The sequence below is a fragment of the Manis pentadactyla genome, chromosome 2, assembly GCF_030020395.1.
Source record: "Manis pentadactyla isolate mManPen7 chromosome 2, mManPen7.hap1, whole genome shotgun sequence".
Lineage (NCBI taxonomy): Eukaryota > Metazoa > Chordata > Mammalia > Pholidota > Manidae > Manis > Manis pentadactyla.
In genome coordinates, this window is record NC_080020.1 from 53,920,426 (window position 1) to 53,947,152 (window position 26,727).

Sequence of the window (26,727 nt, forward strand, 5' to 3'; positions counted from 1 at the left end):
TCTGACATCTCGCCCCTGCATCGGTGCTAAGAGATTGAGCTCGAGCTAGCTCGAATAAAGGCTCTTTGCTTTTGCATTGGTGTTGGCTCCTCTCCTCAGTGGTCTTCTGGGATTTGCGACTTTGGGCACAACAGATGTGCTGTAGTAAGAAGTAAATTTAGCTATTTTAAGGTTCTAAGATTCTCATGTTGTTTGTTACTGCAGCACAATCTAGCTTGTTCCGGCTGATACAGAAGGCAAAACATCCTTGCCCTCTGGGATGGCTGGAGTGTGTGTGGTATTTGCAGTTGGTCTAACAGTACCTCCCATGGCTTTTCAGTTTAGTGAGCCTTTGATAAAGTCCAAGGCAGAAGAAAAAAATTCTGTCTTTAAGTATTTTATCATAACTTGAAACTCTTATGAGTTTTTTTCTCACTTTTAATAAATGGTTCACATATTCATGATGAAATAGGGTATCATTAATATGGTTTGTGGGAAAATGGAGAAAGGAAGTTGAATTTGTATTTTCAAAATATGAAATTTTTGTTTACTCATGAAAAAGGTCTTATTCTGTGCCATGCAGAACTTATCATGTTAGGAATACAAGTTAAGAAGGGTGACCTTAATGCCCTCTGGAGATGCTGACCTACTTAGGCCTCCATTAAGTCTTATAGTTGAACACAGACCCTTAGGGTTGCTCACATGTAGTTACTAGTTCCTACAACTTCCCAGTTCTCTAAACATGGTATGCTCAAGAGATGAGGAAGAGGAGAAGCCACCACAGAGCATGAGTCTAATTCCATTTTGGAAGACTTTTCAATGGACTCGGGTACTATATGTGAATTAAAGGGCAATAAGGAATTAGGAGGAAGCTGCTCTACTCTCAAATTGTCCACTTACATAAATGTAAGGATTTCTATGTCTACTACATAACAATCTCTTGCCTCTCAATTCAATATAATTTAAACACACTCCACCCCATTATCAGATGACTCAGATTATGAAAGGCACTTTCTGTGCATTCCTAATGTCTGGTTTTAAGATAGAAGTTTTAACATTATTCTAGCATTAGCAGCAGTGTTTAAGGAAAATGAATTTGAAATCCAAAACTTTCATGAGGGGCAGCGTCAAACACCAAAATCATTTCAACAGGCTTTAGTAGTTAGTAATTTTTTTCTTTCTTACTTTCTCAAAAATCATCAATAGCTATGTGATGACAGTTTTAAAAACTGAAGTATTTTCTCACTGCAAAGGTCTTTTATAATATTGTTTTTCTATTTTTTGAGCTTTTAGTAAAAATACCACTGATCATATATACTCTTACAATGTGAGCCAAACTCTTTCCCATGGGATTTAGATGAAAAGTCTGCCCAATATGAGCATGAAATGGACTGACCTTACAACTAAGTGTGGTAAGTTGGCTAGTTCAAAATGTCTTTAATATTGCTTCAGAAAGGATATATTCTGTACTATTTTTTTATTTGTATCTGTCATAAATTAGCCAATATAAAGAAAAGGGAAATGTGATTTTATTTTACTATAGGTGAAATTCTGTTCTACTCTAACCCCTCTTCTATTTAAAACTTTATTTGAATCACTGTTAAAAGCCACTAGAATAATGCATTGGTTTTTATGTAATATGAGTATGATTTTTGTGTGCACAGAACATAGGTATAAGCAGCTAGTAACAAACCAAATGCTTTCTTTGTCTACAGTAATATTTCACATTACATAAAGCAGCACTGTTTTCCTTGTTAAGCACTAGAGGTACACGCAGTTTGAGGTTTTGGGGGATCAGAGACAAAAATTTTTGGCTTTTATTTCTGATATGATTCAATAATACACTTGCAAGTCAGCTGATAACTGATAGTAGGGTTCTCTCTTTAATTCAATGTTTTTACTGCAAATCATCTAGCACTGTGTAGATCCTTTTAGCTAACTGGCTGTCCATCTTCCTAACTGAAACTTACTTCAGCCATTGTAAAACTGAGAAGTTTTTGATCAGTTCTTTTTTCCAGGTCAATTCATCAAAATACTAAGCTTCAGAAGATGTCAGCAAAATGTGTTCCCATATCAATACATCATATCCAGAAAAAAACTGGGGGTTTGCTTTCCTAACAGGGTATATAGTTACATATTACCATTTTTATGCTGATTTAACCAGAAAACATCTAAAACTTAATGGGAAAAAAGTAAAATGAAAACCATTTTTGACATCAGAAAATGGTAGTCAAACTACATTTCCTTAAAAATGCTTTCTTGGTAATGTGCAGTAAGAACAATTTTTCTGTCCTTCAGTAAGGTCCCTAAGTTACGAAGAATGAGAAGCCATGGACCCTGTCCTTCAGGGTGCACAGTGGGGTGGGAATCTTTTATAGCAAGACAGATTCAGGAAGGAGTCTACGGGAAACAAGGAAGAGACTTTGATGGACAGTATTAAAGACAAGATGTGAGGCTCCACGTATACCTCCCTGGGCTTGTCCAGCTCTCCGTGCTCCCTTAGAGGCTCTTTCAATGGCTCTTCTTGTTACCTGAATGTCGCTCTGGCCTAGGCCCACTTTGCTTACTCTTCTTAGGTGATCTTAATTTTCTCCCATGGCTTTAATGATTACACAGGCACTAAAAGACCTCAGTTTTGTATCTTCTACTCCACTATGTCAGCTGGATTTCCTAGATGCCCCACCAATACCTCAAAACCAACACACCCAAAACAAATGTCAAATCTTTCCTGCCCCCAAAATCTGCTCCTGACCCTTACTATTTTGGTTCACAGATTTCCACTGGCCTCCTACCCATATTAGAAATCTATTTTCAAAACCTTCTTTGACTCTTTCCTCTCCTTCACTTTACCGTATCAATACTTTATAATTACCTTCTCTGAAAAAACTCTTGAATTCAATTCTTCCTTTACACTCACATTGTATGTGTCATAGGACAGATCCTTGCTTCTCTCTGAGACAACTGTAATAGTCTTCTAAATGCTCAGAAATGGTAGGTGCCTTTTAAGCCCCCAATCTGTGAAATATCAGATGGAAACTCAGAGACAGCTGACTGCATATTAAAGAGAGTGGGAGGAACTGGAGAAATGAATTTTTGAGACAACAGTACTGCTTCAAACAAGAAAATAGAAGTTCTGGGGGAGAGTAACTAAGTCTAAGGCTTTTTAGCTGACACTAGGTCTCACTGAATTTATCTTGTAACAACTTTTTACCATCTTTGATAATGCTCACTACATAAAATATGTAAGATAATAAATAATGAGTAATGTGAATTATGAAACATCCTGAAGACATGCAAATATCCCATGGGTAATTTAAGGAGAAGAAGTAATTTCCTTTTTTTATCAAACAGAGAGAGAGAGTAGCTGCTCTTCTTTCCCCCATCCTCCTTTCCTGTACATCCTTTGTTCCAGCCCTACATTTGACATTGTCTCCTACATTGAGGGAGAAGTCCCTACGGTTTCAATGTGGCAGGAAGCCTCCTGGCTTGAGTGGGAATGTAGGGAACTGGAAAGACCCAATCAGAGCACTAGTCAGGAGTAGGACTGGAGGGTGGACTCCCTCTGTCTTTGTGGGGAAAACTAGGATAGAATATCTTTCCCAAGGTAAAAAAGTTTGGATAAGTCCATACGAAAATAATAGAATCACACCTGGCAGAAATGTCAAGCTCCAAAGACTGCAGAGGGATTGAAAATCAGTTTTCCCTTAATTGCCTCTCTGAATCCCAGGGCTGAACCCACAGGGGGCATTATAAAAAGTGCTGCTCTTTTGTGGGTGCTTCATCATGCTCTGCTGCTTACCACTACCATACCACCCATCTTTCTACCCCTGTTTATGGCTCTTTTCCATCAGACATCAATTCTTTTCTTTTTCTGGTGCTTCTGGCTGGGAGGCCCCTTATTTGGCTTGTGATTAATGAGCTGGATTTCACCTTGGATACGGTCTAGAGTTCCCCCATGACTCTAGCCCCTATAACTGGAAGCCAGACTTGCCTTACTCTTGTACTTCCCCCAAATCCTGAAAGCCAGACCAAGGTTGGTGCCTTAGTGGAGGCTCTAGAGGCATCTGAACAGAGAAGAAGAGGCTTGGCATGAAAGTTGGTCAGGAATAGACATGCAGACCTATGCAATTTCAGTAAGCCCTAAGGAAGAGTCAATACCGCATGGTGCACAGGCACACTGACGGTGCGGTGCAGGGCAGGAGGCCAAGCAGCCTCTGATGCACCCCTTTTCTTTCTGCAAGCCATGAGTAAAGCCTTGAAACCCTTCATGACTTGCTGTAGGTTGGAGGCTTCCTTTTCCACCTCCCTCACCCCCACAGAGCCTGATAAGGTCTCAGCAGAAGAGATGAGGTAATCAGTTTATAAAAGCCACTGTTATAATTAGGACACAATTAAAAAAGTATTTCCTCTCAAAGAAACTAAGAGACTTTGGAAAATTTAAGCCACAGCATTAGATTATACAGACAAGTTGTACAGTCTGTAGTACCTGAATGTTACATGAGGATGAGGCTTCTCTACGTCATACTAATAATATCAAAATTACTCTTAGGATCATAAAAATACTACAGGTTACCTTAGTAACTGTCACAGAGTTGAGAGGTTACTTGGTTTGTACAAATACAACAGAGGCAACTAACTCAAAGCTTGGACTAGAGACTCATGTGTTATTATCCAGTATGAGTAAAATACTCTTTTATTAGATATATAAACGTGGACAGATTTTACATTGTAAAAAAAAAACAAAAACAGACAGATATGAAGATAGGAAACCTAGACTGAAGCTCTGCATTTCCACCAATAAAATGGTGATAATTACTTCCTCAGTTCCTATGAAGATCAAGTGAAAATCTGTTTATGAAAGTAATTGTAAGCTATAACTAGCTAAATAAATGTAATTGCTATCATTATTTTCAAGATTGTCTTTCAAAAGAGTATGGCCTGGAGAGTAATTGTGAGAAATATCCCCAAGTTATTTTGTATATGATACACATGTGCTACTTATACAGACATTTCCAAAACATAAAACCAGAAAAGACCCGATAAAAACATGCTTTTATTTAAGTATTCTAATGTTTTTTCATCTCTTATGCTTGAAGGTATCGCCTAACCAATCTTGTATCAGTGTGCTTCATGGGTAGAACTGGGGTGACCCAGGCAAGCAGAAAGGAGCAGTGGTATACAGGAGGGCTTTACAAAGAATTTCTTTGCTTTCTTTCCCACTTTGGAGTGCTGGTTAGTACAACCTCACTTTGCAGTGACAAAAGTCACCAGAAACTGTGAGTTGTCAGCTGAAGTCCATGGGGCTAAAGGACAAATGAATGAAGCCACGGGGTGAGGAATCAGTGCAATTTACAAAGAAATGGGAGTAAGCCAGGCTTGGAGTGGGAGAATCCTGGATGATAATAATAATAGAGAATAACTCTACTGTGTCCTTATCTATAGGATGTATGTGTGTAAAGGCATCTATAGTTCATTGCCCAAAATAAATCTCATCATGTTTCCTTTGCTCAAAGCCCATCAAGTGTTCCATCTATAGCTATAATATCCAAACTCCTCTATATGACAGTAGGTTGAACCATTTGAAATTACTGATACTTAACCATTTTTGACATTTAAAATTGGCAATTTATATGCCTCAACTAAATACAAAAGCCCAACATTACTAACAGTAGATACTTGGAGCCAGACTTTTCTGCACTAAAAATCAGCTACATGATCTGGGGCAAATTACTTACCTTCTCTGTATCTCAGTTTCCTCAACTGTAAAAATGGAGGGCTAATAGTACACATTTCAAGGATTTTTATAAGGATTAAATAAGCTAACATACATAAGGCATTTAAAATAATGTGTGGTACCATAAGCACTGCATAAGTGTCACCTATTATAATTTATTATTAACCCTCCAGCTTTACTGCCAACCATTCCAACTCTTGTCTTGACATGCTCCAAGGGCGCCCCCAAGTCACAGGTCCCTAAGCATCTACTGCACCTGACTGTGGTACTGCCTGGTAGGCCCTTTCTTGTCTTCCCTTGGTTCATTCAGCAATGCCTTCCTGAACACTGACTGTTATGCTAGGCTCTGAAGAAATAGTGGAAAACAAATTATATACAGTCTCTGCCCTTATGAAGTTGACAATCTAATGAGAGAAACATTTGCTGTCTGAAGATTACTGGTAACCTCTTATTTGTACACTGAGACTATTCCTGAGCCTCATCTCCTGCAAAGCTGTCTTTGATGTCCCTAGACAGTGTGAATCATTCTTCCTGTGCACTAATTGTGTGTTTAGGAACATACCTTTCTAGTGTGGCTGCAGTTGCTTCACTAACGCATATCTATATGCTGGTCCTCATTCTAGAATAGATTATGGACTCTGTCAAAACAGAGACTGTATGTCCCTCTTCTCAGGGGCTCTCGTGTTGAGCAGAGTTCCAGGTTGAACTGTTCTTAATGGAAGCATCATCAGTCACTATCTGGTTAAATAAAGTTAAATCTGTGTGGGGGCATTATCAGCCAATATCTGGTAAACAAAGAAATTTGTGTGGGAGTCAACTCTCAAATTTAAAAGAACAAAATCTAATTTGAGTTACTTGTTTGGGACAGGCCTCAAACAGCTGGAGTGGGGGGAGGAGTATAATATCAGCATGCCATTTGAAAGTCATTTTTAATAAATGACAGAAGAAAAACTGTGAGATTGTAAAACCTCTCCTCTTGATGTTACATTTCTACTTCACCCACTTAATTAAAGTACTGTAAAAGAAATTTTATTTGACTTTATTTGAATGTGATTACCTTTATGGTTTTTATAAAACTGTAACATGGATTATTTGGGATATGTCACTTTTCTATGTGTAGTTTATAAAGCACTGAAGACTAATTAAGTTTCAAAATACCAGTGTGTAACTGTTCTTTTAGTATTTGAGATTTCATTATTACACTGGCACAATGGAGTATTTTTGATACTTATGTGCTTTTCCATATTTTAACTTCACAGAAAAATAAAATCAATATAGGAAATATTTTTTTCTGTTCAAGTGAGGGAAATGAGATACCCATGAGCTAATGTACTTTTTAAAAAATAAATTATTTATCATAACTTAGGATGAAAGAAAAATGATTTCTGATGTCAGTCAAAATCCTTTAGTTATTATGATTAAGGATCTAATTATGAATCAGAGGTAGAAGATAACATCTGTGATAAAAAAACTAGACTTTAAGAATAAATATCAGAGTTGAAATATATTTTTAAGAATGACTATGAGCTACATTCAGTACAATCTTTTATACTAAATTTTTATAGGCCTTATAAGAGTGCTGGAAACAGCAAATGGTAAAGAGAAACTAGTGGACTGATAGAAAATACACTGAATGTGGTTTGCGTACATAAATCTAGAACAGTCACCAAACAGAGAAGACAGAAATTGCATCAATTTCCCTTGATAAGGTCCTTCAGTTTTTCAAATAGTCAAATGAAGATAACATGTGCCTTATCTCAGAAATATATTGTTTTTAAGACCTTGATAATTATTCAGTATCAAATAAAATTTCTTCTATTTAAGTCTATAAACAAGTATTTTTTTTTTTTGAGAGGGCATCTCATATTTATTGATCAAATGGTTGTTAACAAAAATAAAATTCTGTATAGGGGACTCAATGCACAATCATTAATCAACCCCAAGCCTAACTCTCAACAGTCTCCAGTCTTCTGAAGCATAACGAACAAGTTCTTACATGGTGAACAAGTTCTTACATGGTGAACAGTACAAGGGCAGTCATCACAGAAACTTTCGGTTTTGATCACGCATCATGAACTATAAACAATCAAGTCAGATATGATTATTCATTAGATTTTTATACTTGATTTATATGTGAATCCCACATTTCTCCCTTAATTTTTTAAAAATAAAATGCTGAAGTGGTAGGTAGATGCAAGATAAAGATAGAAAGCATAATTTAGTCCTGTAAGAGGGCAAGTGTAGATGATCAGGTCTGTGCCTATAGACTAAGTATTAATCCAAGCTAGACAAGGGCAACAAAACATCCACGTATGCAGAAGATTTCTCTCAAAACAGGGGGGGTGAGGTTCTAAGCCTCCCCTCTGTTGATCCTCAATTTCTCACCTGATGGCCCCCCTGCAACTGTGCCTGTCTTAGGTTGTTCCTCCCTTGAGGAATCTTACCGGTCTCTGGCTAACAAGTATTTTTTTTTAATGTGGACTTTACCACTCTAAAGTTTCCTAATAAAACAGCCAAAGTCATCAACTTACTATGGTTTATAAATATGAGAAAAAGTAATTCTTGAAACCACCAACAATTTTGGCTGATACTCAAAGGTTTTTGCTGCTGCTGCAGCACAAACTTTATGGTGAAGACAAAGCTTTCTGTTTTTCTTTGAACCACATTATCAAATTTTCTAACATTGTTTGCATATTTTCATGATAATGCTTTTCTCCGCCAGGTGGGACACTCTTTGAAATGAAGGCAAATTATTGACTTACTTCTTGCTTACTGTTAATTCCAAACTTACCAATTTATGATACACATTTTACCAGCCTGATAACCTTCCTCCCAATACACTGGTATTTCCTTTCCATTAAAAATGAAAATTCCAGTATGAAAGATTTCCAACTTAAACACTGTAAATATTTTCTGCAATGACTTATACATGTTAGATAAAAATCTTTTTAGAAATTACATGAGAGTAAGCATGCTCTGGCTATTTAGCAACAGGTTTCCCTCCACACAACACCGCATTCTCTCCACCCAGTTTGTCTCTCAGCCACCATACAGTTGGTCTCCATTCCTGGCTTGTTCTTTACTTCAGTTCCGAGAGGAACCTGGAATCTATCCTTGATTCCCCTCAGCTGTGGCTCAGATGACCTGCCTGGGCTCCTTTCACCAGGAGCTGCCATCTGGGCTATATTCTAAGTTGTCACAGTTCTTTTTCAGTAAGCATAGCCTGTCTCTTCTCCACTGTCCAATCCTTACTGGCATTTCTCACAGACTAACATTCCACATGCATCAGCAGCCTCTTGGCTATCAATGTCACCCTGAAGTGGACTTAACGGAGCTTGTTGCAGACATTGGCCTGATGGTCTTTCGTCTCGGACAGTTTAAGAGTTGACCTCCTTGCCCTGATTCCACCTGTTTCTATTTACTCTTCTCTCGTCCTGGCCTCACAGCAGAACCTGTGGGTTAAGACTAAAGGCATGCCTTTCACTGGAAAGACTGTAAGACAGGCATTTTTGTTTTGTCACTGAGATATCCCAAGCTCCTAGAATAGTGCCTGGCAAATAATGAATCATTCAATATACTAAATGAATGAATACACAAATGCCTTTCTGAGGTAGCTGTTTTTCTGTGCAGTTATTTCAGTTGCCCCTTTTTCAGGAATTTCCTTGGCTTGCTGCATCTTTCCTGTGGGGAGAGATTGAGAAGTCATAGTCCCTATTCCAAATGTGACATTTGCTTACTGCCAGTTGCCTATTTTGGTTATATTTTCAGGTTTTGGATAATTTTAAAGTTTCTGAAGATACCCTGGATTTGTTTTCCAGTGTCAACTGCAGTGTTTTCATTTGACTCTTCAAAGAAAATTTACTACTGTTAATAATAACAATGTTCATAATAATAGCAATTAACTGTTGCATATTTACTGTGACCACGTACTTTAGATATATTTTTCTCATATAATTCTTGCAACTTAATGAGATGTGTAACATGCAGACGAGATTTAGAGATGCCAGACAAGTGGCAAAGCCAGGATTCTAACTGAGTCTGACAGCAAAGCTCTTTTAATTTTCAGGTCTGGCTACTCTAATAAGTGATATGAATGATGGTAACATTGCTCAACAATGATTCCCAGACTCTTAACCTAAAATAAACCCATCAGAAAACAAATATAGATTACTTGCTCTTAGCAACGAACACCATATTGGCATAGGATGGCTGCTCTGTTATCATTAACCGACAGTCTGAAAGTCCTCGCCAGTGTTATTTGTAACATCACTTTTGTGAGGAAAGGTATCTTACAAACCCAATAAATAAACACATTACTGATCTCATCTTTCCTATTAGGAAATATATTTTTTAAATTCCATGATGTAAATTTTTAAAAATTAGTGTCCATAACTGTTAAAAGAAAGCTGAACAAAGATATAATAAGTAATGTCAGTTATAAAATACAATAAGAAAAATATAATAAGTAATGTTGTAGTGAAAGCTCACTCTGTGATTAATGCTGACCAACTGTTGTCTGTCTCCACTGAGGATCACAGGCAAAAAGTCTCATGTTACAGCAAGGAATTATTAGGATTGACAGGGAAGAACCCTGAAGCTGTAAAATTTATTCAACATGGGACAAGGTTATATTAAATAAGGTTGCTGAATTCTTAACCCTTTGTGATCTTCAAAAAGAAAACAGCAATCAGCCATCTTAGATGGCTTAATTGAAAGCCCAAATAAATGAAGAGCTGAGGTTTCTCAATTTCTATGGCTAGCTACTATGCAACTCTATAAATCTGACCCTGTGAGATTTAATATATTTCAAAAGACTGATTTACTAAAAAAAGTCTTTGAGGTAAAAAATTAAATTAGTTTTCTCTCTTCTTCTCCAACTTGCTTCCAAATAAAATACACTGTGTGTCTACTATGTCAGGAATATAAAGCTGTATAAAACATGGTTGCTCTCTTGAGGAGCACACAGCGTAATGTAGGAGATAGGCATGTGAATTAAAAGTACAACAGAGCACATCCTATTACAGAGATGTGATTAGCAAAAAAACTCTTGGGGAAGCAGATTCAAATATTAAAAGTGCTTACTAAATTCCAGGCACTGCATTAGACACTGGGGAGGTCCCTTGGTCCTCAGGAAGCTTAACATCTAATGCTGTCCTGGTCAGTATGGCAGCCACTAGCTATGTATGACAAGTGAAACACAGCTAGTCCAAATGGAGATGTGCTATAAATTTAAAATACACACTAGATTTTGAAAATTTGAGCAATAAAATATAAAATACCTCAATAACAAATTTCATATTACGTTAAAATGAGAAAAACTTTTCATATATTGAGTTAATAAACTATATTAAAATAAATTTTATGTTTTTTCTTTTTACATTTTTTAATGTGGTTAGAACATCTCAAATAACATACTGATTGATATTACACATGCATTGGACATATCTAATAGAAGATACAGATAATTAACATAGGACTATGGTATATCATCTTTGATAAGTGCTAGGTTAGCACAGAGGAATAGAAAAACAGAGACCTATAGATAAGAACAGATATAACAGATAAGAGAGGAAGGATTATAAAAAAAGCCTTCTCAGGGGAAATCTGATCTCTTCTAAGCATCAAAATGTGATAAAAATCAAAGTCCATCAAGAATAATGTATCTTATTAAATGTCAAACTTTTTATTAAGCAGATATATTTTAACTGTGATATTTACTATGGTATAAACATCTATAATCATCTGCATTACTTTTAACATATTGGGATGGCTTTATTTTTTATTATAAAGTATCTCCACTCTGAATCATTTGAAAGCAGAGACAAGTGTAAATGTAAAAAACCCTATCCATAATTACTACATTTCTATATTTCCTAAAATATTTATGCATACATATAGAAATTACTTGCTTTTATAAAAGTTAGATCATACTGTATCTGTTATTTAGTACTGTATGTCTGTCAATAGTAAAAGTATCCCATATATATGTTGTGATTTAGGTTTCCCAAGATTTGCTATTACATACAACATGATAGACAACTAAAAATATTTGATGTCGTCTTTGCTTATTGCCTTGAGGTGAGTTCTTAAGAGTTGAATTGCTGTGTCAAGGGACATGCATTTTTTCCTGATATTTAATTTAATTTCAATTTTAAAAACTTGTACCAATTTATATCTCTTCCAAGAACATACGAAGTATGTTTTTCTCTACTTACTAATAATAGGAGTTAAAGACTTAAAAAATCTTCACCAATCTGATAGTAGAAAATGGTATTTCATTGTTTTTAATTTATATTTCATTTTCAAATATTTATTAGAAATTAACCTGTACATATTCTAAATTAACTGCCTGTTAATGTCTTCTGCTCATTTTTCTATTTGCCTTTTTATTGTTTTGTAAGAGCTCTTTGTATATTATGGACTTTTACAATGTAGTCTATCATATATATTTCAAACCTTTCCCACCAGGTTTCCAGGTTATCTTTTAACAATGATCAGTTGATTGCTATGCAGAAATACACAGAAGTGAAATAAAAGGCAGGGTCTTAGAAATCTGAGGAGGTTCTCAACAAAATTACTAAATAACAGACAACTTTATCACTTTAAGGATTAAATAGAAAAGTAAAAAATAAGTACATAGAACTATGGAAGGTTTTATAAGTATTAGTGAGAATATTAAGGTGTACATTTGTGGAATTTTTAAATTAACCTTCACAGATTATTAAGGTTCTCCATCTGGAGTTTATATTGTTATAAAATAAGGTGTGAGCATCTAAGTATTCCTCTGCCCTCTTTCAGCCCTACTACCAGTAGTTAGCTAATTGTTCCAACACCAGTTACTAAAATAAGTGCTTTCCTGATTTAAAATATCACTTTTACTGTATTCTAGCTCTTTATACTTGAGACTATTTCCTGACATTATATCCTATTTTCACCAATATTTTTCACCAATATTAAAACTTAACTCTTTTAAGTTCTTGATCCCTCTTTCTTTTATAAGGTTTTCTTCATTATTGTGCATATTTTTCTGTATATACTTCAGAATCATTGTATAAATTTTCCAAACCAAAACTATGTTTAGATTTTGAAGTATATTAAATGCACTTTCCAGATATTAAAATAAAAATCAAATCATGCCCATTTTTATTTACATAATATGTAAATTTATATTTTAAGTACATTGCCACACACATACTTTAGAAATTTATGCATGATTAACCTGTGGGTATTGTCAAATGTGTGTGGGGGCATCATAATACTTATAATTCCCACTCTGCATTGCTACATTAGAGATTACACACATGATAAAATGCATGCTATAAAAGAGCAAACACCCGAATGATGACAAACTATCCTAACTGCATATTTCCTGATTTTCAGTAACTTACAAATACAAATTAGAAATATCATCACATTATTAATGAGGCTAAAGACACTAGTCTAAAATCACACACTAATGCTAAAAATGTTTAGTGAAAGCTTTAGATGACAAATATTATTTTATGCCCACAAAATTGACAATTAAAAGTGGTCATAGATATTTGTAATATGCCAGACTCATAATTACATGTAAAAAATGTAATTTTGGGATCTAGGAACTTAAAGAATACTATTTCATAAATTAATAAATAGTTATCTGTATTTCTCATATGAAGAAACCTTGTATATTTCACAAAGGTATGACAAAGGTTTGTGTGGTCAATAACTGGATAGAAGAAATAAATGTTGCTTGTCCATGCTAACCTTCAACGCTGCCTTGCAGCTGGCTAGGCTACTTTTATATTTTGCAAATCAATTTAAATGCTAAATCAGAGGCTTATAAAATTTCTGATTTACAGCTTTCAATAAAACTGGGAAAAGTTAAGGCAAACATGGATGAAACAATACTGGGAAAAAAAAAAAGATAAATAGCCTGGTCTGTATAAAGAGTGTTGTTTTTTCCTGCTGGCAATGACCCTTCATAATATGGTGACATAAAACTTATAAAGTGATAAAAAATTTATAGCAATAATAAATGCATGAACAATATGTTTGTTTTACAGTGGCCTAATACTAGTACATATTCAGTATACTCAAGAAAAAAAAACAATAGATTGGTATCATGCATGAATTCTTTCAGTATTTGTACCTTGCGCAGCATGTAGCATAGTTCCTTGTACACGGTAAAGACTATTATTCAATGAATGATGACTGATTCTAATGTGACATTTACTAGTTTATGTTTAGTACTGGTAAAGATCAAATGTTGAAAACGAGAGGAGAAAAAATTACTAAGAACATAAATTAGAATTTCAATACTATTATGAAAGATCACACAGTTAATTAGAGAACATATGTATGTACAGATTTCAGGGGCCCATCTCTCAAAGTACTAGCTGATGGGTCCCTACTGAAATGTAAAAGCTAAGTTTGAACATAAAAACATGAAAGATATTTTCATTTTTTGTGACTCAATACAGTTAATTAGGAGTATCTTTCTTAAAACATGAATCTTTAATAATAAAAATGTAAAAAGAGTTGAATCATGCTTTATATGGATTAACATTAATAATTTATTGTTATTTTAGGTGTGATAAACACAGAATGCATACACAACTCTTACTTATGTATTCTATTTCTATTATGAAATAGCATAGGTAGTTCCAAAATGTAGATAATCAAAATAATTTATATTTGGATTTCTGTATTGGCATCATTCAAAACAGATTTGTGACAGCGCCTTCTTGTTTCCCAAAAGTGACTATATTGAAAGGTAATTCATGATTAGATGGAAGTGCATTTAATAAATGACAACAAATACTTAAGATACTGTAAAAAATAATCTTGGAACTTGCCTGAAGTAAGAATGCAGCAGTTACTAGGTTTCTGTGTACCTGAGTGTGTGACTTCCAGAAAGGCTAAGACAGAGGTTAGTACAGTGTTCTCTGCTGGCTGGTGGATCCCCTAGGGACCTTTCAGACAGAGCCTGGAAACCTATTTGTTTGTCTTCACACTGCTAATTCCTTCTGTTCTCACCAGCATGTAGAATAAGAAGTCTTTCCTGACCGCCTGTGTAATTAGATTTTCCTTCCATACTTCCAAACAGTTCATTCTCATGACTGCATCCTGTTTGCTTCCAGCACAGCATTCACCACAGCTTGCGAATACCTAATTATGTGCTTCTTTACCTTCTGGTCTGCCTCCCCTACCTGATTATAAGTTACATAATCACAAGGAGTGATACAGCCAGTACCTAGTGCCATGCTTGGCACAAAATAAACAAGCCCGTAAGTATCTGTAAAATGAATAAAAGAAAGTAGAGATTAGGACTGAGGAGGTTTGTCTCTATTCACTGTAAGTTCATAGCAGTGAGAGATGGTGTAAAGCAATGAATTCTTACTTACTAATCCCTTTACTGGAATGAAAATTATCCAATTAATCTGACTTACAAAATTTTCCTGGATCCATGCTTGGGCTATGATGGGCACAGCCCTGAAATCAAGATCTCAAACATTCTTTTTTTTCCAAGCACCGTCTGTGTGGTGTATCCATATATAATGAAAAGGTGAATAAGTAGACAGAGGACGAAAGCAAGGTAGTATTTCTTTCTGCTGCTCCAGCCCACCCAAGAGCAGTGGCGGCCTGGGCTTTAAGAAAGAGCCAGCACGAGAAACTGCAGGGTCCTGACCTCTGGGCGCACAAAAAATGAGACTTAGCTGATTAGGTGAGTGGGTGCAAGGGAGGGGAAAGGAAGAGCCCTTTGGGCGTAAGTCACTTTCCTAGACCACACTGGGAATGGCTAGAGATACTTTTTTGTGTTTTCAAGGTAACAACTGCAATTATTTCCAAGCACATAACTATGGTTATCCATGGAGAATTCAATAAAGGTCAGGGAGTCTCTTGGACTGAAAGTATGGTTTCTGAAACTGAGCCAATTACTGGCTGCATCAGGGAAAATAAAACAACTGTAGATAAGAGGTTCTGAGCACTATGAAAGAGCCAGCCTAGGATGTAACAGTCTTAGGCCTCACTGTTCCATCCTTGTGACAAGTCAGAACAAGGAGCCCTAGAGGAGTCAGGTGATGCCTAAAAAAATTTCCAAATTAGGAACAAGGATATTAAGGGCATGTGGACGCTATTACTTAAACACTTCTGTCTCTCAAATACCAAAGTGTTCCATGAAACAATTTATAATATAAAACACTGCAGGAATATCAAGTTTTTAGAAGGAGATATGAAGAGATAAAAAATATAATTCTTGACTGCTACTTTAACATTTCAGTAACAATACTATTACTACTGCTAGCTCATATTTATGCAGCAATTAAAATATTTTAGGTACTAGGCCAAATAAAAACTTCACCAAAATTCTGTAAGTACTATCATTATCCTAGTTTTTAAGACTATTAGGGATGAATCCGGTGATGGGGGGATGGTTAGAAATTATTATGTTCCTTAAAAAAGCTGACTGCAGTAGGAGGAAATAGTGAATTTAGTTGCAGATTTTTTTTTTTACCATCTTTTAATATAATGCACCTTTAAGAAAAACTTAATGGCATTACTCTTGTAAAATCATTTACATAAACAAGATATTTAAATCACAATTTTCACAGTGCCTGTTTCTTTAGGGTTATATAATTATCCAAACAATGGTTCCGAAATCATTTGAATCCACTGTAACAGGCAAAGGGTTCTAATGCATGTAAGAGGGAAGGACAGTGGACAATTAATTCAAAGTCTTTACCTTCTGGGGTATTAGGATTTTGAGAACAGTAAGTTGAATAAAAGAAAAAAATTATTTGCTTTAAGACTTTCCTTACTGATTAGCTTCTATCTTGAAAAAAGAACTCGTATTTCTAATCTTAGAGTTTCTTGTTATTAAATGCTTTTCTTGCATAATTGGCTAAGTATTTGGCTCAGAGTCACAATTTTGAAGTCTCAATTTAAGGCTGCTGTCCATCAGTGAAGGTAGCAAAGACAACAACTAATACAAATGTCTTTCTTCTTAGAAAGGGCAAAGCAAAAACTTATAGCTGACAGTGGTTGTTTCTAAGAACCACTGATGCCTTTCCAAATACAGAGGAAGGATGGAGGATCCACAAAGTTATTTTTAGGAATTTATACAAGCATCTGATGAAAATTTCTGCCACTTCAACAGAGCACAAAGTGTTCACACTTCTTAATGAACTACTGGCCTAGCACAGCCACTGAATGGAAAAATATTGCTAATAACTTCCCACTGCATTTGTTTCTTAAAGCCTTCTAATTAATTATTATAACAAGGGTAAAGGAAACTACCCAGTGCCTAGTTTTTTGTTCCTTTGAAATATTTCTGACCAATATCACTGCTAATGTAAGTCCACAAATGTACCCAAATCCTGAGATATTCTGTAAATAGGTTAAAATGTTCTTTAGCTAAAGGAGCAGTGATAAAAATGTAAATTCATCTTTTCCCTAGCAGTCACTGACCTTAGAATTAAACTTAAATCTTTACACACACCACAATATGATTACTCAGCGTTTAATTTGAAAAGAAGATGTGAATGTAATGCTATTATTAAGTGAAGAAAAGGAGAAAATATTTAAAACATGTTTTCATGGGTATAAGAGCTACATCAGATACAATGGGTTATATTAGGATAAATACATACACTACAAGAAGTAATTATACTCTGATTTTCTATTTTAATTTCAACAAAATATTTCTAGGTCTGAACCTATAAAATGAAAATAATAGCATTACTTATTTGTATAGTTCACCATTTATAAATTATTTTTATTTGCATTATCACAATATCATTTAGTCAATAAACAGTTGGTAGATTACTATTTTATGCAAAGTCTCTTGTGACTGTGTCCCGAAGTGACTGAGAGGCAGAGCTATCATCAAATTTCACTATGGGGGAGGATGTCAGAATAATATATAGTTAATTATAACAAAAATTTATGCATCTGAAATTCTTACTCCTAGGAACCTCATTTTGCATAACGTTTACCACCATTGATACTTAAAATTCAGAAAATAGTAGATGTACATTTATCCCCACCTTAATATATGACAATGCTTGTATGATTTTTATGAGCTTTATATTACCTTGTTTGGCATGAATTTGTGGAACTGTAAGGTGTAAAGGATTAAAAACACATATGAATCATTATGTTTTTGTTAATGACACTTCTGATGCATGGAACATAATACAATGATCTCATCAAATGCAGAGAGAAATAGGTTTAGCATTCATTTAACCACTCTACAGAATGTTATTTGCAGAGAATGGAACCTTTCTGAATTTGCGACATCACAAGGATAATGGAGTTAACACAACTGAGAAAGAATCAGTATTGTCAATTAAGTCCCTTAAAATAAAGGTAAAATCCCATATGGTAGATGAAATGACAACCTAAAAGCTCAAACTGTCTCACAACAGGTTCCTATCCAAGAGCTCTGACACTGAAAGTAGCTAAATCTTTTATCATAAACCTAGGAATTCCATAATCTGTTCTCTGACATTTTTAAAAAGCATGATCACATACAGATGCATTTTTTTGTTATTCACTTCACTTTAGTCCTTACTTTGCACTGCTGAGTAATTTTTATTCATATATGAGGAAGAAGTAGAAAATAATATTATGTTTAAAATGCCATTTGTCTTCACTCAAAGTATGTGTTTGTCTTTACTTACAAAGAGTGACACCCCAAAGGCAAAATGCAATGTTTTATGTGTATGAAGACAGGCTACATCACTAACAATTATCTTGCAATATGGTGGCAGCCTACAACCAAGGACATGAGCAAAGGCAAAATGTAAATATCCATATTTTCTCAGAATAAGGCAAAATAGCAACATTTTAAACAAATAACTTCATGCAGATTTGGTTTAATTCATCAGATACACTTTAAAACTGGAAAAGTGATTTATTCGTGACATTTTACATGACAAATACATTGTCAAATTATACTTGAAAACAGAAATAAAGCAATCTATTGACACTGGTATTTTCATCACCTGACAGAGCATTCTCCTTAAAAAAGGGAAAGAGAAAATCTATGAAGCATCAGGAGCAGTCAAAGCTTTTACCAAGGCTACAGCTAAAATAATTTCATCATACTGATATCTAGAATCATTAGTATTATATTGTAAACATCTACAAGTAGAGGAAACTAGTAAAAATTGTATTTCACAGGTTTCCATCTCTCTAGTGTCGGTTAAGCATTCTTGAAAGTATGGCGATCTCTTCAGGGCACAAATTCCATTAGTCGGAGGCAGCCAAGAGAACAGATGTTAACTCACACAGGTCTGGACACTCTTGTTTAGTCATCTGAACTGATGAAAGTAATGTTTTCCCAATTCAAACTATTTAGTCCAACTTCTTTTGCAGTTTATCATTTTCCATGTTATATTCTGGTTGCACGTGTATGCCTCAAATCATCTTTTATATGAAAAACACCTTGGAAGGGAGTTTCTTATTCATTTTAGAATGTTCTATCAGCACTAACAAAGGATGCCTTCAACAGACTAGACCAACATGGCTTACAAAAGGAAGGAGTAGGAGGGGGAAGAAAAGGAGGTAATTTACACTATAATATTTTTTAAAGTTTGAATTATAAAGTGAAAGTATATAACTACAAAATATAAGAATAAAAATATCACAAACCACAAAAAGTTATCGGAAGCTGAAAATTCTTAGCCTACCAAAAGAACAAAGGAGTCTTCCTCAGCAAAAAAGCACTTCACAAAATCTGTCAGGTAAAGCTTACTTACAGAGATGTCTAAAAATAACCTGGACTGTTTTCATAATTTTAGGTTGAATACCTAAGGATTAGAAAACCATTATTATAAATGAATCTCACAAAACTGTTAGATACAGATATAATTGGTTAACACACCACTTACTTTGCTCCTCCCATGTAAGACTTTTCCACTTACAACTGCTAGGCTGGTTAATATGTATATCGGTATTACTTGGAAAACATCTAGTTTCGATTTGGAACTGAGATAAATGACTCCTCTCAATATATCATGTTAGTTCTATCTACAAAATATTCTTTAATTTTCCATCTCTTTTCCATTTTTACTACATTTTAGGCCTTTAAATAGTTTGCCCAATTGTGTCCCTTGTCTTATGTATTCAAAATTTTCACTTAAAAAGGAAAAAATTCAAGATCACATGAACTAAAACAAGCATTTAACAGGTACTACATTAAGGCTTGAGAATTTAAAATAAAATAATTACTTTGTCAAAGCTTCTATAAGGATAAAGAGTTCAAACAAACATTAATAACAAATATCTACTGGCTCACCTATTAAAAATTGAGTAGACAGAGAGAGGGAGGATGGAAAGGAGGGAAGGAGTAGAGGAGGAGGGAAGGAAGGAAACAGTCAAGTAGCTAACAATGTGGTTGGAGAAACAAGATTAATTTTGGAAGATAACAAGACATAGAACAGATAACACAGACACAAAGAAGGAAGGGAAGCTGGTGGGAGGGAGTACAACTTCAACATGGCTTCAAATGACACTCAGAAAGGCTGACAAGAGGGATGTAAGCCTCTTCAATGTTCTTAGTTACTCTAGAGAATGGGTACTAAAACATGGCCCACAGGCCAAATTTCATTTGGTGCCTGTTTTTGTAAATAAAGTTTTATTGGAACAGTCACACCCATTTGTTTACATATTTTTTCTAGCTGTTTTGTGCTACAAAGGCAGAGTTGAATAGTTGTGATGAAGACTATATGACCTGGAAAGCATAAATATTTACTATCTGGCCCTAAAGGGAAAGAGCAAGGACTCATCTATGTTTGTCTAATCTTTGAATTTTCCTTGAAAGTTCCAAATTTAAGCTCTGCACAATTATAGACATCTTTATATGAAATGAGGTCTTGGTATTAGCATATGAAAAGTGAGGAAAGTAGTACTATTTACAGAATATCACTTTAATAAGTTTACTTCTGTCTAGTCAAACATTTGCAGGGTTGCACAATTCAAATGGGACAAATGAAAAATGACAGCTATTAGAAATCTTAGAAGAAATAAATTAGTGATACTAAACCTAGTTCTGGGCATGCCAGGCTAATCATTTGCATTCATGGTAAGCTACAAAAGACATGGCTAATGGAATCAACCCTATGACAAATCCTTGTACCTTAGAGTGAGGGACATTAATGTAGTAAATGGGGAAATGAGTACCCATCACTGCCTACCAACGGTGCATCGTGTATACAAACAACGAACTCTCATTTCTAAGAATTCCTTTAGCACAAACCACCATTACCAGATGCACTCAGAAAACATAAGGGACTTACTATCTTAGAAAAGCCATTCTTATACCTCTGATTATATATTTTTCTATTTTGATGTCTTGTTTATCTATTATCTACTCCCTATGGCTTTTCTCTTGCATATTAAATAAGTTAACATTAGATAACATTTTGAGTATATTATGTTCTTTGGAGCAAATTATGGAAACTTACTTTTTTCTACCAAATATCATTATCAAAGAGGAAGAATTTTTAAAGGTCATGTAAACTTTGTGTGCCAAAAAATTAGGATGGTTAGCAATTTACATTACATTTCATTCTTTGATACATGAGTTACTCAGTTGTCCTATATGCCAGGTGCTGTGCTCAGCAATGGGAAAAGGGCCTTAACATGAATAAAATATGGTTTCACCTTTTAAGAGGTTCTTTTACCATGCATGTGTGTTTGTATAAAGCAACAATAAACAACTTCAGAAGAAGAACAGAGTAACTCAAAGAGAAGTTTCAAGTGAAAAATTTAAGTGAATTTCTGTTGATTCAAGAGGTGAAAAGAAATTTTCTTCTGTCAGGTAGCTAAGCAGACATGAGTGGCTCTTGCCCGGTAGGGGACAAGATCCTCCCTCAGATGCCAGTACACGCCCCCAAACCCCTCCTGTTTATGGTTCAGTCTCTTGCCTCATCAGGGCCTTAGAGATGTAAAAAGCCCAACAAGGCTTCCAGACCACCAACTTGGTTTGGCACCAGCGCACTAAGATTCAAAAGGTGACCCGGAGTTACCTGAGGATTCATTATACCTAATTGTAGTAAATTTACATTGAGATTTTGCCCCCACTCCCTGTGGGTTTTGCTTAGGTACTTACGGGTGGGCATCTGCACACTGAGAAGGTTACATAATCGGAAACTGTCAATCAACATATCAATTACATGACGTAAGAAGCAGGGAGGGATTTAGCAGCATTTAAAAAATCAATCCTAACCTGAATAGGGGGACTGCTTCTGTTTTCCAGACAGCCTGCTCTTTACCCTTCTTGGGAGGGTACTTATGCTTTGCTTAATAAACTCCTGCTGCTTAAAACTGTCCTGAGTCCCTCTTGATTGAATTATTTCCTTCAAGAAGACAAGAATCTGTGGAAACACCACATGTTCCACTGGTAACATTGCAACAGATACTGTTTTAAAGTAGGGGTTTTCACACCTTTTCATCATATTCTATAAAAAGTTTCCTGGACTCTCCTGTTACCCTTGCTTTTTAATGTTAAAAATGAGAAAAAATATATAAAATTCACACTTTTTCTGTATCCTTTCTGCTTGTTTAATCAACGCTCCTGTTATGTCCAAGCCAGAGGTCTGTAAGCAGAAAATGGTAGAGCAGATCAACCTCAGGCACTTTGCATTCTTCCAACAATGTAACAAGTCCCCCTCATGTTATGCACTCTGCAAGTGGCTGAGTGATTATGGAAGATGACCAGTGTATTCTGGCATCACCAGGCTGGTGTTAGATTCAGCAGTGATGGGAGTCTATTCTTATCTCTTCTCAAAATCTAGGGGTTTCTAGGCCATGGCCATGTTTTCTTGCACTGGGAAAGACAGATGAATCAAATGGGCATGGATATCTGTGACAATGTGAAAGGTTTCATGCCATGGATAAAAGGCAGTATATCTGATATGTCAGATCAGAAAACTGGCTGCCCATTCTTCTCCGCAGGGTACAGATGGCACCATGATGAAACAGGGACATCCCCTGCTGAAAATGGAAGCGGTCCTTCTGTCAGACATTCCTTTTCAAGCAATATTCAAATATTTCATAAGACAGTTTTAAAATAGGGCATTAATAAAAATGATGGGGAAAATGTTAATTCCCTTCCCTTCTCATAAAAAGAAATCTAAAAGGCATAAATAAATACATCAGGTAACACTTTTTCAATATTGTGGCATTTTTCTTCTAAATAAGTAAAGCCTTGAATATGGAAATACAAAAATAAGAAGAAGATATACATACTCAAACAGCTCTGGGAAGAGGGACCCCTCAGTACCTGCTCTGGAGCAGCGGCCCAAGAGAGGGCCAGCGCTGGCTGCCAGGGGTAGACTCCACCTCAGACCACCACAGGTGACGTGGTGTGGGTACACAGAGAGACCACATTCTGAATGTTGAACAATGACCACCACATGCTTTTACCCATTCAAACCATTTTTACTGACACCTTTAACCCATTTATTCCTTCATTTATCTTTGTTTTCTTTTTACCTTCTAATATGGCTTGGTGAAGTCCCTCTTCCTCTATATTTGGATGGTACTTAATACTAAATATAATGAATTGCCATTTAATTTTTTTCAAAGGCTTTCATGTTTCTCATTTTAATTTAACCTTACAGCCACTGACTGAGGTAGATATTATTAATCCTCCTTTAACAGAGGAGGGAAAATCTGAGTATTAAGAAACACACTTTTTTTCACAAGATAATTATTTTTGTCTTTAATTTTTTTATCACAGAAAAACTAGGGAAACGTCTTTATTTTAAGTAAACCAATATAATTGCTGTGAGATGTGAAAAAAACAGCAAGAGACACTTTTATTGTTGCCATTGTTAAATTGTAGTAGTTGGAGAATAGGACAAAGCTATATGTTCACATATTTCATCATTACCTTATTACAAATGTTATCGTGAGTTCTACTGGCCAGATAGAAAACCTTCCAAGACGACAGAATCAGTTACTCTACTGGTTTTCTTCCCAGAAGACTTTCCAAAGGAAACAGGTTTATTTCTATTAATGGTGCTTTCACAAATTTCTTTTTCCTATGGGTAGTTTATTTCTACAGATATAGGAATATTTCTGAATATACTAAAAATACATTTTTCTCTTTTATTTTCCAGTTGTCATTGTTATTTGTAGGAATACAAAGTTATCAAGGCAAATACAATTTTTTTTTAAGATTTTAAAGGAGGCACTTAACCATCACAGTGATTCCTGAAGTAAGCAATAAGTTAAACATTATCCTAGAGTTACTTTACTATCAAACTAGGTAAACAGTACTTGAAATGACAAATATTGAGTACCATCACCAAAGTTAAAAGTAATTTTTGAAATTGCTCATTAAAAAAATATCGAAGGAAAATTAATGGTTACTTTTTAAACACATATATGTAGAATTCAGAAAATCAGATATGTTCTTCCATGTTTTTTCTCCTCAAATATTTCATTGATTCATGATTAAATAAAAAATTTCACTGATTCACTCATCCATTTATTCACTCATTTTTCTTTCATAGATTTACACATTGTTATCTCCAGGTCAGATTTTACCCTTGAGTTCTAGGCCTAAATATTCACCTGCCTACTCAATAGTTTCACAGATATTTTATAGGCACTTCACGTTCTGCATGCCCCAAAGTACACTCATCATTTTCACCCCCCTCGTCCCCCCCCAAATCTCTGCTCCTTCCAGTGTCTTCCTGGTGATATAAACTATCATCCAGCTGCACAAGTCAGAGACCTGGGGGATGTCTTGATACTGACTCCCTTGAAAGCTCTCCTTCCCTCTATCCACTTTCCCTCCTCCAACCCATTCCCCTTCTGCACCCAAGGTAATCTGCATGAAACAGGAGTCTGATCTCACCTCCTTAAAACCCTACAGTGGCCTCCCATTGCTCTAGGGTGAAGACCAACCTCCTGAACTTGCTCTACCCTCATAGGGTCTGGTCCCTGACACCTCTCTGGTAGCATCTCAAATCACAATTTAACCCAGTCATAATTCTGCTTTGCCTTGAAAGGCCACTCTCTCCCCCAATTGACTGTTTCCTCTCTTCCCTTAATTACATCCCAGCTTTCAGTTCAAATATCACTTCTTCAGAGATGCCTTCCATGGCCTTATGATTGGGTCATATCCCATTTTTAAATGCTTTCTTGTATGAACATCTGCTAATGTGTGTCTTATTCATTAGACTTTAAGCTTCACAAGGACAGAGACTCCATCTGATTTGCTCAGGATTTTATCCCAAACACAACCATATGCCTGACACACAGAAAATGCTTAATGAAATCTTTAAGGACTTTCACTGAACTAACAGTGTGGGACACTGCCATGTGACTGCTTTTCAACATCCAAATGTTTAAAAAGTAAGTAAAGTATTCTTCAATAAGAATACAGGAAAAAGTAAACCTTTTAAGTCTTCAAAATATGGCAAAAGGTCAATTAGGAAATCTCTTGGGAATTAAGCTCATTCTTACTATAGTTGGTTACATAAAAGAAATTCAATAAATTACCCCAAACTTATCAGGTGGCAGTTACAACTTAGACTGCTGTGTGCTGTTTTTTTAATTCCTACTATAAAAGGCCTTTGGAAACCCTATCCTTGTTTCTTTTTCAGTCCCCTTCCCCAACACACTGTTTATCAAGTTACCAAGATATTTTCATACCTTTAACTTACATCTCTCACTTACTTTGAGTATCTACTAGGATATGTACTTAAGTACTGATTTAATATAAAAATTACAATTTTTTTTCCTTTACATGATATATGAGATAAAATAAGTCTTAAAATATATAACATGGCACAATTGATTAAAAGATGAATGCTTAAATTATTTACCAATTATGTTTTCATTTGGTTTTAAAGAGGTTTATAGATTTATATATTGTGTCATATGGTTATATCTTGCCTCATAGTTTGAAAGATCTCAAGTACATATAATTATTTTAATTTATTCTTTCATCAATTAAGTAAATAGAAGCTTAATTTTAAAGATGCATAATGGGAATTATAAAAAGGTAGAAATATTACTCACGAAGAACTGAAGTACTGGTTACATAGTCTTGATCTTAAATCGTAAGGAACTAAATAAGTACTCTGGCCCTATTCTAGCCATAACATTCACATTTGCATACTATTTACTTAATGAATGGACAGAGGGCAAGTAAGGGATAAAGTGGCTGTATGAAATATGCATCTACTGAGCCCTCTAATACATGATAACACATCTGTTATTTACTGCCAATTATTTGAAACTATATGTTAAGAATTAATACTTTCTGGCATGTTATAAACTACTGCTGCTTCCTTAAGCCCTGATCATTATCTGAGACAGGTCAGGGTCAATATAAGAAATAATTACTGTTAGATGAAAAATGGATTGAAACAGGATAGTATTCACCTTTTTGACTCTTGGAGGATGATACTATTTTAAGAAAAGCACTGATACTATCTCACTAAAACTCTGGAATAATCACATTTAAACAATGTGATATAATGAGTTATAAGAAATACATATTTGGTCATTTGTATGACCAAATATATATTTCCCAGGTATATTCGTCTTCATTCACAGTTCCTGAAAACACCGCAGAATCTTACAACATGCAGATGTTTTGTCATGTTAATGAGAGACTTTTGGACCCCTACACACAGGCAGGAGCTAGAGGTTGAATCAGCCAATAGTCACTGCATAGCCAATCATGACTATGCAATGAAGCCCTCACAAAAACCCCAGAGGAGAGCTTATCTCTCTCTGTGCCTGCTCTGCTAGGTTGGATCCTGCTTATTGGTCGGAGAGAGCTTCTAAGCTTGGGGAACCAGAATGCCTCCATGCCCCACTGAGTCAGGCCCCAAGCTCCACGAGGAGAGAAGCTCCTTTATTTGGGACCTTGTCCTATGTCTCTCTTCATCTGCTGTTAACTTGTAGCCTTTATTATGGTAAGCGTTAAGTGTTTTTCTGAGTTTTGTGAGCCACTCAAGCAAATTAATCCGTCGTAAGGTGGAGGTCTTTGGAACCTCCAATCT

General features: G+C 35.4%; 1 protein-coding gene across 10 annotated transcripts in view; it reads right to left on the minus strand.

Annotated features, from left to right (window-relative positions):
* The window catches only part of FER (FER tyrosine kinase), a 500,422-nt gene that overhangs the window by 67,283 nt on the left and 406,412 nt on the right, over positions 1 to 26,727 (minus strand). The window contains exon 16 of one of the 10 annotated variants that reach the window (XM_057492783.1): positions 15,773 to 18,715. The exons of the other annotated variants lie outside the window; for them this stretch is intronic. Within the exon in view, the coding sequence (XP_057348766.1) occupies positions 18,571 to 18,715 (145 nt within the window). The 3' untranslated portion in view covers positions 15,773 to 18,570. Of the gene's footprint in view, positions 1 to 15,772; positions 18,716 to 26,727 lie in introns of those variants that run through there. 10 annotated transcript variants of the gene reach the window in all.